Source organism: Apodemus sylvaticus, chromosome 18 (genome assembly GCF_947179515.1).
Source record: "Apodemus sylvaticus chromosome 18, mApoSyl1.1, whole genome shotgun sequence".
Lineage (NCBI taxonomy): Eukaryota > Metazoa > Chordata > Mammalia > Rodentia > Muridae > Apodemus > Apodemus sylvaticus.
Window position 1 is genome coordinate 31,493,408 of NC_067489.1, and position 17,362 is coordinate 31,510,769.

The window sequence follows — 17,362 nt, forward strand, 5'->3', positions numbered from 1 at the left end:
ACTTTGGCAACTTTGCACTGAACAAACCTTCCGGAACTTTCGGGTACTCGCTAGGGTACCAGCGCACTACAGGTCTGAAGGTGTTTGCGCCTAGACTCCGCCCAAGCGACAGCGCCCTGCCTAGGTCCCGCCCACAAGGGGGGGGGGAGTAACGCTAGGGGCGGGGCCGAACGCGACCAATCACGGACGCCTACGTGCCTCAGCGGCAGTGACGTCAGATTGGCGCAGGACGGAGAGCCGTCGCGTCCAGCTGCTGTCCCGCGGTCCTCTTGTGGTGGGTTCCCCGGGTCGCCGCCCAGCGGCAGGCACACTTCCGCAGCGGGTCTCGGGCCGCCGAGCGCCGTCTTCACCCAGCGCCATGGCTGTGGCCGCTGTCGGCCGCCCGAGAGCCGTGCGCTGCCCGCTGTTGCTCCTGCTGTCATTCCTGCTGGGAGCAGGCCCTGCGCTGTGCTGGAACGACCCCGGTGAGTGCCGCCCAGCGGGTGTCCGTCCCCTTCTCCACCACCCTCTTTTGATCACTTTCCTCCTAGCTGTCCTCTTTTGGCTTCTTTGCTTTTCCGGTAAAGCTCTCCAGGAGTGGGGCGGGGCGCGCGAATCCGTTCTGAAAAGTTCTCCAGGTCCCTGGACTCCCGGATTGTCCACTTTTCTTGTACTGTAGGCCGCATCCTTGAGTCCTGATGACAAGTTTGACTCTCACCTGCGCATCTTGTTATCATGACTGTTTGATGTCATCATTGCCCACCGTTGTCATGGCTGCCTGTTGCTATGGCTCCTAGTTACTATGCCACCAGCAGTCTGAGTCCCGAGTAGGGGCCAGGACCGCCAATGAAATAAATTTATTCTACTTGGAGCGGCAAACTACGTTGTTTGTATTAGCTTTCTTCATACTTTTCGCCGTACACGAGAAATTTAAAATACATTTTCTTAGCTTTTATATGATGATACATGAGACTTGGTTAGATGGGGCGCTCGCTCCCTCGCGCCACCCCCTTCTCTGTTATTAAAATGTAGAAATAAAGTAGCCGACAATTAAGACGACATTTTTGGTTTGGAGTGGAAAGTTGTAACGCATGGAAAATACAGCAGTGGCAGTGTATGCCTGGGTTTTGAATTTAAGCAACAGGTTTATTTTTGTAAGATACTTTTGTTCGTGCGTGCCGAAGTGGGTCAGTGCAGTTGATCTGCACTTGACACTGACCGAGCTTTATTTTGATAAGAATGCCTTGCCACAGTTTGGAATAAATTGCCTGTACACTCTGCTTAAGTAATCCTAGAAGGCTGTGTGAAAAACGAGAGACCTGGTTAGAATTCATTTAAAACCTGGGGAACTTCGGAGCCGTCGACTCAGGGGAATTAGAAAGAAGAAAACAACCACATTTAAATTAATGGTGAACCACTTCCTGGTGTTTCTTAGTCTACCTTTGCTGTAAAATTATTGTTCTGGAACAGAAAGCACCAAAATATTTTGCATCGTTAACTCAATTGGTTTCTACCTCATTTTAAGACTTTGAGGAACTGTTTTATGAAGGTACAAGTTAAGCGACTCTAATTTATGTTTTGTTTATTTTGTGTAAACGCTTAGTAATATGTCTAGGAGGAAAAAAAAGCACCATTCAAAGATTACATTTTTATTTTGTATTTTTTCTTGAATATTCCTTTAAGCCAGAGGTTCTCAACCTTGGGTCAAAATCCCTTGGGGAGGGGTCGAATGACCCTTTCACAAGGGGTCATCACTGGAAAACTGATACTTAGATTACTACTCATAACTGAGCAAAATTACAGTTAAGAAGTAGCAGTGAAAAATAATTTTATGTTTGGGGTTACCTTAACAGGAGGAACTGCATTAAAGGCTCGCAGCATTAGGAAGGCTGAGAACCACTCCCTGCCCAAGCTCTCTGTACCTTGGATGCTGAGAGTATATCTTTTCATGTAGTGAAATCAGTTATGGACACTGGTTTGAAGGCAGAAGGGAACTTAAAAAAATAAACATTGATTAGGAAAGAAGACACCATTAAAGTGATTTTTCAGAAACCTAAAGGGTGGGAAGTATAAATGATACGGTATCAAAAATATGAAAGTTCATGTGAGCTGTCCTTTGGAAAACAGGCTGAAATGTAGGTGGGAGGGAAACAGGTCAGTAAAAGGTGATTTTTATAGGGAACCTTTTATAGCTTTCCAGAGCAGTGACCTCCTGAGGTAGGGGAGAGCCAATGGAGTTGGATTATCTCACAGATTCTGAAGTTGGATATTCTGATTGGGGTGTGAGGTATCAGTGAGGGGCATACCTTTAATCCCATGCCTTTAAACCTACATACTGGAGATGTAGAGGTTGTGGGATCTCTGAATTCAAGACCAGCTTGGTCTAGAGAGCAAGTCCCAAGACAGCCAGGGCTTCACAGAGAACCCTGTGCTTTTTATATTATTATTATTATTATTATTATTATTATTAGGCAGATAAAGAGGATGCAAACCTAGCTTGGTTTGAGTGACTAAAATGTTAATCAGTTTCCTGAGACACTGCCAAGTGTCGGGGAGAATTGGGTTAGGGGTCTTTCATTTTTCTTAAACCTGACACCTGAGAAAAGGTTTTGAATTATGAGTCTGGAGTTTAGGGGAGTCTTTGTGTGCTTTGCCTGATGTAACAAGTTGGGGCTGGTAATTTGTTCTTAAACTTGAAAGCTCTCTAGAGAATGATGCTTTGGGGTTATGATAATTACACTCCTGTGTATATAGTTCTACGAGTTAACTTTAATAAATGATACTTAAAGTTTACAGTAAGTTCAAAGGCTACAATTTTTTTGGTGATGAAACTCATGAACAGACAAATTTATTGCCTTGGCCAAAGTCATGTTAAGTCGGTGATGTCAATTTAGTTCAGTGTTTTTTGCATTATTAAATTCTCCTGTGGTACAGTCAATTCATTATTCCTCTTAGTTAATTAATAATGTAACTAATAAAGTCATAGACCATTTTCATTTAGTTTTTTATGTATGAGGTAGTAATTTGGATTTAGTATAGCAAACTTTAATATAGTTCTTGGAAATTTTAGACTTTTTTAAAATAATTTTTTAAAGATTTATTTATTTATTATATGTAAGTATACTGTAGCTGTCTTCAGACACCCCAGAAGAGGGCATCAGATCTCATTACAAATGGTTGTGAGCCACCATGTGGCTGCTGGGATTTGAACTCAGGACCTTGGGAAAAGCAGTCAGTGCTCTTAACCGCTGAGCCATCTCTCCAGCACCAAAGAATTTATTTTTATTGTTTTAATTATGTGTATGTGTGGGACATGTGTACATGTGCAAGTGCCCACAGAGGTCAGAGGGGTGAGCTACCTCCAGAGCTGGGGTTACAGGCAGGTGTGAGCCACTTGGGTTAACTCAGATCCTCAGGAGGAGCAGTCAGTGCTCTTACCTGCTCAGCCATCTCGCCTACCTGGTGAACCTTTTGTTTTTGGAGACACTGTTTCGCGTGTCACTAGCTCTGACAAGGCGCTTCTGCCTGGGCTCCCACCATGTTTACATTCTAGAGCTACATTCCACATTCACAGGGAATTAAGGTTGTAGGCGGCTACGGGTGGATTTCCTCTGGCTGCACCATCCGTTACCTCACTTCCACTTATTAGAAGCATACATTTTTCCTTCTTTTTGTCGCTAGGGTAAGTATTGTGTTTGTCTGCAGCTGACCTTCTTAACACTATGTAATGAAGATGCAGTTTTTGTTAAGATTTAAGTCAAACATTCATTAGTAAAGACTCTTCAAATGTGAACTCCAGAAGTTTCCTTAAGCATCTGATCAGGGCTACTGCTGATTGTACCTTTAGAATTAAATTCAATGATTTATATTTTTAATTTATTTTCTTGGTTGAGATAGGGTCTCTGTAGGTTGTTTTGTTTTGTTTTCCTTTTAATTTTTTGAGGCATGGGCTTATGTAGCCCAGGCTGGCCTTAATCTTCTTTGTAGCCAAGGATAACTATTGGGGTGATAGTAAATTCTTTTGATTTCATAATAGATACAGTATCAGCTTATTCTGTTTCTACCAGATGGTTAATTACTGTTAAATTGGCCTTCTCTTTCTTGTGAAGTTACCCTTTGCCCACTTAGAGAACAATTTGTGTAATGATCTTGGCTCTGGACCAGAGTCCAAGAAAAGGAAAGTGAAAAGATTTCTAATTCTGTCTAATTGTGTTTTAATTATTAGCTAGCATTATAAAGGATGAAGTGGAGCTTTCCTTTGTCAGTGGAGACTGTTTATGAATATATTTCCTGCTGGGAAATCAGGCTGTGTATTAAATTTTTAATCTTTAATAACTGTTGTTAAAATAAGGAAGTAATTGGTTACCATGTTAGCAGTGAGTAAAATTTTGATATTCACTGAGTATTATGCTTTTCATTTTTTGTTTTTTTGTTTTTTTGTTTTTTTCTGAGACAGGGTTTCTCTGTGTAGCCCTGGCTGTCCTGGAACTCACTCTGTAGACCAGGCTGGCCTCAAACTCAGAAATCTGCCGGCCTCTGCTTCCCAAGTGCTGGAATTAAAGGCGTGTGCCACCACTGCTGGGCTGAGTATTATAATTTCTTTTTTTTTTTGTATTATGATTTCTTATTTCTATATTTTTCATGATTTGATCCACTATTTGTTTTTAAGATGCAATCTAATTTATAAGTGAAAACAATATTATTTCAGAAGTTGAAAAAAATGTAACATTGATACTGAATGCACCACCTTTGTTTTCTTTGTTTGTGAGAGTTTTATGATTTATATAAAGAGGATGGGCCAAGTTTTGCAGCCAAAAATTTTTTATGCAAACTGTAGACTACTGGGACCCGCATGGTAAAAGGAGAGTCCAGTGTCCAGAAGTGTCCTCTGACCGCCACGTGTTCCTGGTACATACTCAAACATGTATACAAACACAAATGTTAAACTCCCGACCCTGTTTTTGTTTTTTTGAAACCAGGCCTCAGTTGCCTCTCTTGGCCTGAAACTCGGTGTGTGGCAGACCTCCGCCTTGAACGCCTGATCCTCCTGCGTCTGCCTCCTCAGTGCTAGACTAAGACTGTGTGTATACTTTAGTAAACTGGATTAAAAAGGATGACAGCAATGTGCAGGTAATTAACTGCATTTAGTCAGGCAGGCCTGCAGACAGGAGTCCCAGAGCGAGGCATTCATCTGTGAGCACACAGGACAGCCACCGTGCAGAGTGACACAGTCCGTTTCAGCACAGTCAGCCCTCTATCTTTATGGCTGGAGTGAGATAACATTCTCCAGCCTGCCTCTTCCTCCCTGTTTTCATCTCATTGAAGCTGAATTTTGAAAACCAACCATGAACCCAGCTGTTCACCAGAAGAACTCTGTGATCCATGACGGTCAGCACTCCCCATTTACCTGGCTGGCCAGGCTTTTGCTTTTGGTTAACAGTTTTGTTGTTTTTGAGACAAGTTCTGGATACTTAGCCCGGCTTGGGCTCCAACTCATGATCTTGCCTCAGCCTCCCAAGTGCAGGGTTTTATACCCAGCGAGGGAGGGCCGTGCATGCTGTGTGGCAGGATCTGCCCTGCCTAACAGTCCATCACCCAGCACCGCTTGTTCAGTAATCCGCCCCTCCCCTCCCCTGCTGAATTGAAGGGCCTCATAGTCAAGCAACAGTTCCAAGTATTGGTCAGCTTGCCAACTATGTGCCAACTGTGTGCCAATTTATAGTATATGATTTATAGTATATATTTAACTTTTTATACCACATACCAGATCTCTGTGTGTGCATGCATGAGCTGGTGGATGCCAGCAGAGGCCAGCAGACCTCCTGGAGCTTTTAGCCAGCTGACCTCTCATGCCTGTAAATGTTGAACCTGCTCTTGAGGCATTTTAGTTTGTAAGGCCAATTTTAAATTTGTTTTGATGACTGTTCAATCAGTAAAGTGTAAATGGGTATCTGTATCTGCTAACAGATACATGACTGACCATGATTATGGTTAAGAAATGAATAGTGAGATAGCCCAGTGGGTAAAGATACTTAACACACAAGCCTGTGAGATTAAGCCGAACCAGAGGACCAGCTCCCAGAGGTTGCCCCCTCACCCCACACATGGACGATGCCATGGGTACCTGCAACCTCTTACACACACAACTAAAGAAAGAGGTTAAAGAGCAATGCTTGCTGTATGTTTAAGGTTAATGAGGTAATCTAACAAGGATCTAAACTGTATTTTTGTTGTGCTCTGACTGGGTATTTTTCAGGCTATTGTGTTATCACAGAAATGGGGAGCTGGAGAAAGTAAGACTGGCTTTTAAAAGGAAAAGGTGACGTTAGGATGGGACTGTGGGCAGCAGGGCCTCACTCTGTAATAAAGAAACCAGAGAGAGCAAAGCTTCTGCCTGTGTGGAGCCGTCCCAATGGCTGCTTCTGCCTGTGTGGAGCTGTCCCAATGGCTGGTTAAGATGAACCGTCCCACTGGCTGGGTAAGATGGCTGGTTTAAAGACCCCATGGTGAAAAGTTCTCGTCATGACTTTCCTCTGGTTTGGTATTTTAAAGAGGCAGGGACTGTGGTCTTCTAGCACAGGTCCCCTTCCCAAACCCCCATCCTGTTATCTAGTGAATGTTCTGTGCCTTGAGACGGCCCCTTTCTGACCAAGTGCCTGTACTATCCCACATCTGAGTTTTGAGATAAGCAGGAGCCGGCCACCACCTTGGGGAATTGGGCCTGCTGGCCCTGCCTCTCAGTGACTCCTCGATGAGCTCCACGCACCACATACTGATGGTGGAGCAAACAGGTTCTTCCAGCAACTTTCCTTCCCCTCGAGATCCTCTCTGACATTTGTATTTGATTACCCTCTGCATGTGTTCTCACTCTTAAGTACATCTGTCAACGCTGATGTGTGTAAGCATTAGTATATGGTAGTAGTTTACCTTGATCAATGCAGATGTGTGTAAGCATTAGTATGTGGTAGTAGTTTACCTTGTTCAATGCAGATGTGTGTAAGCATTAGTATGTGGTAGTAGTTTACCTTTTCCAAGGTTTGTATAAAGCTGAGCTCTGTAATTTCCATTTTGTATAAAGCATTTTTGCTATTTGTTTAGTTGATACATGAGCTCTAGTTTCCTTACTTTACCCTACTTAGTACAGGACACACTACAAGAATAGGGAGGCAGTGTGGAGATGCTGTTGAACAAAACAAAAGCCCAACGGTTTAAAAAAACGCAGCTCTGTTGCTTCTTGGTATTTACCCAAAGTCTCCAAGTCAACATACCACACATATGCCTGCCCGTCAGTGCTGCCACAGTTCACAGTAACTGAGCTATGAGACCAACCTGTGTCTAACAGCAGATGAATGGGTAAGGGAAAACGTTTATATACACAATGCAATTTTCTGCATTTTTTGCCATTTGCAGTAAAGTGGATACAGCTGGTGATAATCCAGAGCCATTGCACAGGTTTTCATTCATCTGTGGGTCCTAGACATTATAGATACACAGTATATGTGTATTGAGTACTGAAAGTGGAGGTGTAACTCTGGCGAATAAAGGGCACTAGTGGGATGGAGGAGGGGCAGGACGGGTTTTATATGATTCCTGGATGCTGCTACTGCTGCTGCTGCTGCTGCTACTGCTGCTACTGCTACTGCTGCTGCTGCTGCTGCTACTGCTGCTACTGCTACTGCTGCTGCTGCTGCTGCTACTGCTGCTACTGCTACTGCTGCTGCTGCTGCTGCTACTGCTGCTACTGCTACTGCTGCTGCTGCTGCTGCTGCTGCTGCTGAGGCTGAGACTGAGACTGAGGCTGGCAAAATGGCTCAGTGCACAAAGGCTCTTGCTGCCAAGCCTGATGGATTTGAGTTAGATACCAGGACCCAAGTAGTAGAGGGGGAGCGTGGACACCCTAGAGTTGTCCTGACATATCCCCCATGCCGTCTGTGCACTGTGCACATGCACAACTACTGCACACACAATAAATGAATGTAAAAAAAAAATCAGAGATTGCCTTCTAATTATAACAGAAAAAACTAGGTTAGAATCTGTCTTCTTTCTAGTGGGTAGATATTAAATCATTGAATGTAGGGACATTTTGCATATTTTTGCCGCCATTTTTCATTATGAAAACTATGTAGTAGTTTTGTATTAAACTTTTCTTCTGTTTTAGCAAAAATTATGTAGAACTTGTGATGAAGAAACATCTAGCTTACAGTGAGGAGAGGTTTCAGTGTGGTCGCCGGGTTTTGTGTGAAGAGCCTGGGTACTGTGGGTGGCTCTGAGTCTCTCTCAAAAGCCCAGAGAGACACCTGACTTTGCACCTGCTCATTAGGATTTCTGTCTGTTAGTCTGAGGTAGTGAGGCTGGTTCTCCTCCTGCCGTTGGGTGTTCACTCTAGCCTCACAGTGCTCACTTTGCTGTGTGTGCTTCTTCCAGACAGAATACTCTTGCGGGATGTGAAAGCTCTGACCCTCTACTCCGACCGCTACACCACCTCCCGGAGGCTGGACCCTATTCCACAGTTGAAGTGCGTTGGAGGCACAGCCGGTTGTGATGCCTACACCCCGAAGGTGATACAGTGCCAGAACAAAGGCTGGGATGGCTACGATGTACAGGTGACAGCTACTGCCTCGGCAACAGTTCAGCTGGGGTTATGTTATGTGACACTATTCCTGGGGAGACATGATCAACCTTGTCTGACTAGATGACAGATGACAGATGACAGACCAGAGTAAGGATACCACTGACACCACATTGGTGAACCAGTGAGTTTCATTAGGTTGCCTGCAGGATTTGGGTGAGCGGTTACTTAACAGGAGCCAAAATGACTCTGTGACAGCTGCATCATCAACAGCTCATCCCAGCATGGGCACAGCTCGTGGTGGCTAGACACCTGAGCCCACCATATAACCTACAGGCAGCTGGACCGGTGGCAGAGTGCTTTTCTGGGCAGCTCAGCTGCATTGAGAGTATCTCTTAGTGGTCCTCACTGTTTGGAAGTATGTCACAAAGTGAGGCCTGTTTACTTTCAGAGTTTAATGAGCTTTTCTGCAGGATGGAATGTGTCACCTGTGTATTAATGAGCTTCCCTCCAAGATGGAGGCTAAGCCAGGGTCTCACTTTGTAGGCCTGGTGGCCTGGAACTGACTGTGTGGACCAGGCTGACCTTAAACTCCTGGTAGTTTCCTTACAGCTTCTTCCCAAGTCTTGAGCCCCTGTTGGCTAGTGATAATGACTTCCCAGGCCCTGCCTCCCAGTATCCCTCAATTAGAATCTCCTAACTAATGCAGATGTCTCACATCTATCCCAAATTATTTTACAGTCATGGTGGGGTATGGTGATGCTAATGTTGTGTAGAGCCCCTTCAGTTCATATTAAACGTGTCATATACTGCATGAACAGGGTAGCAAGAAAGTCATCTGGTAGGGAAGAGAAAAGCAATACTTTGTCCATACCCACAAAATGGTGTTAAGCTGTGTCTGGCTGCGGGCATTGATGAAGAGTCAGGGAACATACAGGTGCTGTATTAGGAGGAGTCATGGAGAGCCTCTCGTGTGTTGGCCCATGTTTAGTAGCAACAATTTAAATAGATGCAGTACTCAGAAACCACTTAATTTGGGGACTGCCTACAGGTTCAGTGGTTTAGTCAGTATCGTCATGGTGGGAAGCATGGCAGGGTATAGGCAGACATGGTGCCGGAGGAGCTGAGAATTCTGCATTGTTATCTGCAGGCAGCAGGGACTGTGCCACACTGGGCAGAGCTTGAGCGTAGGAGACCTCAAAGTCCACCCCCATAGTGACACACTTCCTTCAGCAAGACCATACTTACTCTTCAAGGCCACACCTCCTACTAGTGCCATTCCCTATGGGCCAGGCATTCAAATTACTACATATGCATGCTGTGGTGGTGCAAACCTTTAATCTCTGTGAGTTCAAGGCCAGTCTGGTCTACAAAGTAAGTTCAGGACAGCTAGAGCTACTCAGAGAAACCCTGTCTCAAAAAACAAAACAAAACAAAAACAACTGCCCGTGAGAAGAATGTGTAACGTACCGTCTGGGGAGTAAGGAGAAGCGACAGGGTGAATGCTTGTGCGCGCCACCAGCTTGAGAAGCGTGCAGCGAACACTGACGGTGACACACCGAGTGTGTCTCCTCCACACGTACGTACTCATTGTCGTGAACTGTGTGGATCATGCTGCTGCTTCATTTTGCAGCTTTGTGACAGTTGTATAGTCCACGTGGTATATATTGAAGGAAGAGAATCTTTTGGTCCTTAGAGGCTATATCTCTTTCTTTCACAGTGGGAATGTAAGACCGACTTGGATATTGCATACAAGTTTGGCAAAACTGTGGTGAGCTGTGAAGGCTACGAGTCCTCTGAAGATCAGTATGTCCTCAGGGGCTCCTGCGGCTTGGAGTACCACTTAGACTACACAGAGCTGGGCCTGAAGCAGCTGAAGGAGTCTGGAAAACACCAGGGCTTCTCTGATTATTATCGCAAGCTGTCCTCCTCAGATTCTTGTGGCTTGGTGACCATTGCAGTACTGTTCGTTCTCGCCTTTGTGGTTTACAAGCTGTTCCTCAGCGATGGCCAGGGGTCGCCTCCACCATATTCTGAGCACCCGCCATACTCCCAGGGCTTTGCCAGCGCAGCGGGAGCCCCTCCCCCAGGCTTCAAGTCTGAGTTCACAGGTATGTTTCCCTGCTTGGGTACGTGGGTGCGTGTGAGCTGGCTCGGGTGCATGGTCGTGTGTGATCTGGCTCGGGTGCGTGGGTGCGTGTGAGCTGGCGAGTCTCTGCCTGGTTCTGAAGAGGGGATTAATTTGCATGGGAAACACAACATTGGTGCCCTACTAGATTAAAAAATCTGTTCTTTCTCAAAAAAGATTAAAAAGTGTGTCGTCATCCATGTGTGGGTGCCCCTGGAGGGCAGAAGTTGGTGTCTGATCCCCTGGGACTGGACTTAGGGGTGGTTTTATTTAGCTGTCTTATGTAGGTTCTAGAAACCACACATGGGTCCTCTGAGAGAGCAGGGTGCTCTCAGTCAGTGAGTTGACTTTCCAGCCCTTCCTTTATTTTTTTTTTTAAAGAAAAACTTAAAAGTAAATATTATTATGTAAGTGTGTTGTGTGTGTGTGTGTGTGTATGTGTGTGTGTGTGTGTGTGTTTGAGACAGGGTCTCACTATGTAGCCCTGGTTGTCTTGGAACTTGTTATCTGTAGAGCAGAACTTATATCTGGGAAACTCACAGAAGTCTGTCTACTTCTGCCTCCCAAGTCCTGGAATTGAAGTCATGTGCCACTATACCTAGCTAGATAAAGATTTCTTTAATAGCACAAAAAGTACTAGCTGTCAAAGGAAAGATAGGTAAACCAGACTTTACTTAGTTTAAGAATATGTGTTTATCAGAAAACCATCCCAAGAAAAGAAAAGGGCAGGCCACAGGTTTGGGCAAAGGCTTTGTAAAGTGTGCACTGGAGAGATGGAGCAAGGCTCACAAGCAAAGAAACAAGATTTATAAAACATACGCTGACAGGACTGTGTCTAGACTAGGTACGGACATCCACATATCTGATAAAGGACAAACTTTAAAACTGGCCAGCTAACTGACTCAGAGACTGAGGTGCTTGCTTCCAGGACTGGAGACCTGAATTTGATCTTCAGGACCAGGTGGTGGAAGGACAGAACTGACATTCACAAGTTGTCATCTGACCTCTGTACCCACACGCTGTGCTGCTGTGTACACCCCCAAATAAATCAAATTGGGCAGAGGGTTCAAAGAGCCATTCTATAGTTAGAGGATGCCCAGGGCCTGAAGAGTTGGCTCAGGGCAAGAGCACCTGCTGCTCTCTGGGGACCGAGGTGCCATTGCCGGCCCCCACACGGCAGCTCACAATTAAATAACCTAGTCTCAGGAGTTTCCAAGGCCCGCCTCTGACTTCGCGGTACTGAGCAGGCATGGGCACTGAATGGACAGACTTAACGTGTAGGAAGGCTGAGGACTCAGATGGCATATAGCGGGCGCCTATTAGGCATTGCCACAAGCTGTCCGAGGGGCTAAGGTGACTTATCGATGTGAGTGGCGGTTACATGGAGAGAACACACAAGCTCGGTTTGTAGGTGTTTATAAAATCAGCACCTTTTATTAGAAACAGCTTTCCTAGGTGTTTACTGTGTCCTCTGAGTGGAAGGTGTGTTTGTAGTCTGACACCATAATTGATAAATGTCAGGCAGCCTTTTTCCATTAGAGACTTGGGTACAGATCTCACCCGGAGTTCCTGCAGAGCTTCACAGCATAGGAAGGAAGACTCTGAAAGGGGTGGCACACCTTCAGGAAGCCGATCTTGAGTAAGGGAGACAATCCCATAGGAAGACTGTCCTTGCAAGTCCTAAAAAAATACTCCCCCCCCCTCTCTCTCTCCCCCTCTCTGTCTCCCTCTGTCTCTGTCTCCGTCTCTCTCTATCTCTCTCTCTGCCTGTGGGAACTGTGTTCCTGGGACATGAGCCAATATTTTGGATTGAACACCCCTTTTGGATTCAGCCTGTTTGTGAGTTGAGGACTGAACATTATTAGAAATTGTACTGTAGATGAAGTAGTGAAATAGATGAACTAAGGAAAGGCCGCGTGTCTGAAGGCCTTCATCTAATGATGTGCATTCTGTTTTAAGGACCACAGAGTCCTGGCTATGGTGCAGGCTCTGGCTTCGGGAGTGCGTTCGGAGGCCAAGGCTATGGCAGCTCAGGGCCAGGGTTCTGGTCCGGCCTGGGCGCTGGAGGATTGCTTGGATATTTGTTTGGCAGCAGCAACAGGTGAGTTTTGCACCCGTCTCATCTGCCCTTAGCTCCGCTGGGATGGCTTGGCTTTGTCTGAGTCTGTCTGCAAGGGAAACACGTGATGGTGAGTGAGCTCACCCTAGTTAACATGGTTTTGTTTTGCTTTTGTCTTTTTGTTTTGTTGTTTTTTGTTTGTTTGCATAGAAGGGAAGGGACGGGGCTTTGATTTGCTGTCTTCTTTCCTATACTGTCCTAAGTGATAGAGAAGAGGCAGAGGGGCCGCAGCAGTTGGGGAACGGGCAGTTGGCAGTCTGCTGGGTTGGGTGATGGAGGGAGGCCGGGACAAGAGCCTGGGCTGGGATTGGAGTATCTTGACCCTCATGCTGTGAGCTCAGGCTTTGGTTGGGATATTCAGAAGGAATACCCACTTCTGCTGTCTTCTGTCCTCACGGCAGTTGTTTAACTGGCAGGAGGAGACACTAAATCTGTATCATGGCAACCCTCACACATCAGAATATGCAGGAAAAAATACTTCATAAAGATGCTGTTTTCAGGGGTTGGGGATTTAGCTCTTGCCTAGCAAGCACAAGGCCCTGGGTTCCATCCTCAGCTCTGGGGAAAAAAAAAGATGCTGTTTTCTGATGACTTAGAAACTGGGAAGTGCTTAAAAATTGTGGTGAGACAAAACGATGGCTGACTTTTGTGTCTTTAAGGGCAGCGACCCCTTTCTCAGACTCATGGTACCATCCAGCCTACCCGCCTTCCTACTCTGGCTCCTGGAACAGCCGGGTCTACTCACCAGTGGGCGGAGGCTCAGGGAGCTACTGTGCATCCTCCAATACAGACACAAGGACCAGAACAGCGTCAGGTAAACAGATGCTCTGGCTGTGCGGCAGGAGGGCGCTGCGTGGGGGAAGTCACACTTTATCCTGTGTGCCCATGAAAATGTCAGCAGCAGCACGGTTAACCGAGACTGAGACCAAACTCAGGCGTTCTTCTTCACTCCTTAAATATTTCCTAGAAATGGCTCTGAAATCAAGCCTTCCTGGATGTTAGTGTCTACAAATGGTTAACTCTGGAACCCATTCAGCGCTAAGTGAGGGCTTTCAAGGTTTGTAGAAGTCCGGGCTTTCAAATTCAAGAGAATTACAAAAATAGATTGAGTTCCGCTTTAAAAACTGTCAGCAGTATGATTATAATATGTACTCCAAAGAGTGAAGAGGGCATTTTATAGAAAGCAAAGATAAATTATAAAATATGACAAAACACAGTTAGAGGTGGTGGGAAACCAGGCGTCTGCGTATCTCCCTGGATTGTTTTCCTTCAGAAGGAAGGCAACAAACAGAGCAGTGAATAATTCATGAAATTCATGGAAACATAAGAAATTGCTTAAAAATATGAAAGTAGAGTTTTAGGGCTGGTTTGGATATACATGAAGTTATCACTTTTTACCTACTAAACTTGAACCTAAGTGTCCGGAGGGCCCAGCAATCACACACCGTCGGATGCAGCCATTCCTCTAAATGGGGATGGCATGGCTTCCAGGATTCTCACACACACCCCCGCTTCTGGGTGCTCACGTCCCTTCCATGAAGATGGCGTAGTTGCATGTCACTAGCACAGCGTGCTCTCCCAGGTGCTCTACACCATCTCTGAACAGCTTATGGTCCTCGTTACACCAGCGTGTAGGGGGTGACAAGGAAGACAGGTATGTGCACGTTACAGGTGCATCTTTAAAAAATATATTCAAACGTTAGTTGGTTGAGTCTGTGGATGCGGAACTCACAGATACAGACCGGCAGCTGTATTTTAGCAACAGGTACATACCCTCCCTCTGTACTGACAGATTAGCTCAGCGATGTTCTAAACTATTGACACCTGTTGGTTATGGAATATGTGAGTGATGGGTGGGTGGTATTCAAGTGACACGTTTACCGTGGGTTTGAGCTGTGAGTCAGCAGGGCATGGTACATGGTCGCTGCCCTTTCTGCATTTTTAGGCTTAGACTTTGCGTATTCATGGTTTTTATTTTCCTGGTGGCATATGACTTGCTTGGTAGTTAGCTTACAAAGGAACTCTTCTTTGGTTTCCTGACAGCAATGTGTGTGAGGTTATGGATTCAATGCCTGAGAGGATCTGCCTTGTTAGGTCCCACACCGTCCTGTTCCACATTGTAGCCTTCCCTCATAGCTTTCTTTCTTGTTTGCTGACAAGGAACACATACAACTTCTGAAATTTTATAAACAATTTTCATATATTGAAAAGCTAATGCAGACTTTGTTTTTTTATCCTAGGATATGGTGGCACCAGAAGACGGTAAAATAGGAAGTTGGAGGCAAACACTGGACGCAGAGTTTCTGATTTGTCATCACCCATCTCTTTAACACCTGGATAATGGGAATATCCAAAAGTTGTGTGTTGATTGTCCTTGTATAGCTTTCCGTGTCCCATTGTTTGTGGCCAAGAGTTGATATGTGGCAAAATACTTATGTTTTGTATGTTAGTGTAACATGCAGTTCGAAGTGATGGCTACTGTGGAATGCTGAAATTGTCGTGCTTGTTTCTAAAGCCTTTTGTACCAGAGGGCGCATTAAGAGTGGAGCCCCCTCTGAGAGACTGAGCACAGACTGCTTGAGCTGAGCTGGCTTTGGATGATGAGTCGTTCCCTTGTAGAAACAACAGTCCTCCACTGGATACTAAAACATTTGGTGTTTGTTGTTCTTCAAACACTTAAGCCCAGCACTGACTACTAACTAAGCTGATTTGTGGGTTGCAGTCTTGGTCTGTAGAGCTCAGACCCCTCCTCCTGTGGTGCTCAGCATCTGGGGAGTGATCCCGCTTTGGCAGGAAGGGCGGAAAGTAAATGACTATGCTCACAGAAGGCTCGGAATCGCTAGACTGCAGTTTTCAGGCGGTAACATTCAGATGCTTCAGTCTTTGAGTAGCAAAAGCATGGAGTTCTCTGTGGAGTCTTAAGCTGTCAGATGTTGTGACGTTTTGTTTCAGCCTTACATGAATATGACAATAAATTAAAAAAAAAAAAGAACAGGAGTATTCTTGTTCTTTGTACTAGCCGAGGCATGCATGGTGCGTGTGGGTTTTCTCATCTCACACAGGCCAAGGTTATACAGTGAGAGATCCTGTCTCTAATAAAACAAAACAAAACAAAGCAAAGCAAAACCTTAGGGAGCTGGAGAGGTAATTCAGTCGTAAGAGTTTGGATCCTAGTACCTGGGCTGGGCAGCTCATACCTACTTCTACTCCGGTTCCAGGAGATCTGACGTCTGAGGGTACCAACGTACTCAACATTCATTCATTCATTTATATTCTCTTTCTCTCTCTCTCTCTCTCTCTCTCTCTTTCACACACACACACACACACACACACACACACACACACACACACACACGTAAAAAAATATTTAGGAGTAGATGAGGGCTTCTGCTTTAAAAAAAAAAAAAGACAGTTTTTAAAACTAAGTCTTCAAGTGTCCTAACCCACCAGGGACTGTTTTTTATTTTCAGTTGAAGACCACGGGTTGAAGAAGTTGCAGTTCCAATACATAGAAATGGAGATAAAGATCTCAGTAAAGGCAAAGTTTTAAAGTCCTAAGTTCTGTGTCGTCTTGCCAGTAGCAACAGCTCTGCCTGAGAAGAACATGCTCCTCTGTCTGAAGGGCATGTAATCAGAGGTGTTGTGCACGATATGGCTGAGTCTCCTCAGGAGTGCTCCCTGCCCTCACTGCCTTACATCTAGACCTGTAACGACCAGACACGTTCCGGGAGGCACCAGAGGGTGAGGTCCAACGTGTGACCCGTGGGGTGAGGACTGCACACTAGGAACCACCATTCTCAGAGAACAGGATTTGTCGTATAAGCCATCCACCTTGGGAGAGTCCAGAGAACACACTCCACTGCATGGGTGACTCTGCTCCTATCAGGTTACAATGGAGATGACAGTTTCCTGTGACTTAGTAATGGCTACAGCTGTTGTAGTGTCACAGGACACCCGTTACTCTTCTTTTGGTGGTGATGGTGTTAGCATGTGCATTCACTACCAAGACTTCCTTTACTAGTCCAGATAGTTTTCATTCCAGTCAAGTTGGCAATCAGCATTACAACTCATATCACAATGTGGGAGAAAGTGACACAAATGAACCTCAGAACACCATGCAAAGATTGGGATTATGTTGTCACAAACCAAGGTAAGACACAGGTCAGCAAGCTACCAGGAGCTTGGAGACAGGCCCGGGGCAGATCCTTTCCAGCACCTTCTAAAGGAGCGTGGGCTTGCCTATGTTCTTAGCCTTCCCAAGTAATGTGAAGGCAACACCCCATTTCTGGAGGGATGGTGGAGATGAACGATATCGTCTGTCTTAGGGTTTCCATTGCTGTGAAGAGACACCATGACCAAGGCAACTCTTAAAAAGAAAAACATTTGTGACTGGCTTACAGGTTCAGAGGTTTAGAGGTTATCATCGTGGTGGGACACATGGCAGAGTACAGGCAGACCTGGCGCTGGAGAAGGAGTGAGAGTTCTACATCTCAATCCTCAGGTAGCAGAAGGCGACTGTACCACTCTGGGCACAATTTCAAAGCCCGCCTCCACAGTGAGACACTTC

At 45.5% G+C, this 17,362-nt stretch overlaps 1 protein-coding gene across 1 annotated transcript; it reads left to right on the top strand.

Annotated features, from left to right (window-relative positions):
- Positions 1 to 214: 214 nt before the first annotated feature.
- Positions 215 to 15,786, top strand: Saraf (store-operated calcium entry associated regulatory factor). The gene is made up of 6 exons (XM_052162474.1): positions 215 to 464; positions 8,404 to 8,582; positions 10,269 to 10,659; positions 12,636 to 12,777; positions 13,455 to 13,609; positions 15,036 to 15,786. The coding sequence occupies exons 1-6, from the start codon at positions 359 to 361 to the stop codon at positions 15,059 to 15,061; spliced, it is 999 nt and encodes a 332-aa protein (XP_052018434.1). The 5' UTR covers positions 215 to 358; the 3' UTR covers positions 15,062 to 15,786.
- The last annotated feature ends 1,576 nt before the right edge of the window (positions 15,787 to 17,362 follow it).

What these genes read in the sequence shown, in the direction of transcription:
- Saraf (XM_052162474.1), top strand. Translation starts at nt 359, where the DNA reads ATGGCTGTGGCCGCTGTCGGCCGCCCGAGAGCCGTGCGCTGCCCGCTG. An exon ending in CTTCAAGTCTGAGTTCACAG is followed by an intron (nt 10,660 to 12,635) that starts GTATGTTTCCCT and finishes TTCTGTTTTAAG; the next exon opens with GACCACAGAGTCCTGGCTAT. An exon ending in AAGGACCAGAACAGCGTCAG is followed by an intron (nt 13,610 to 15,035) that starts GTAAACAGATGC and finishes TTTTTATCCTAG; the next exon opens with GATATGGTGGCACCAGAAGA.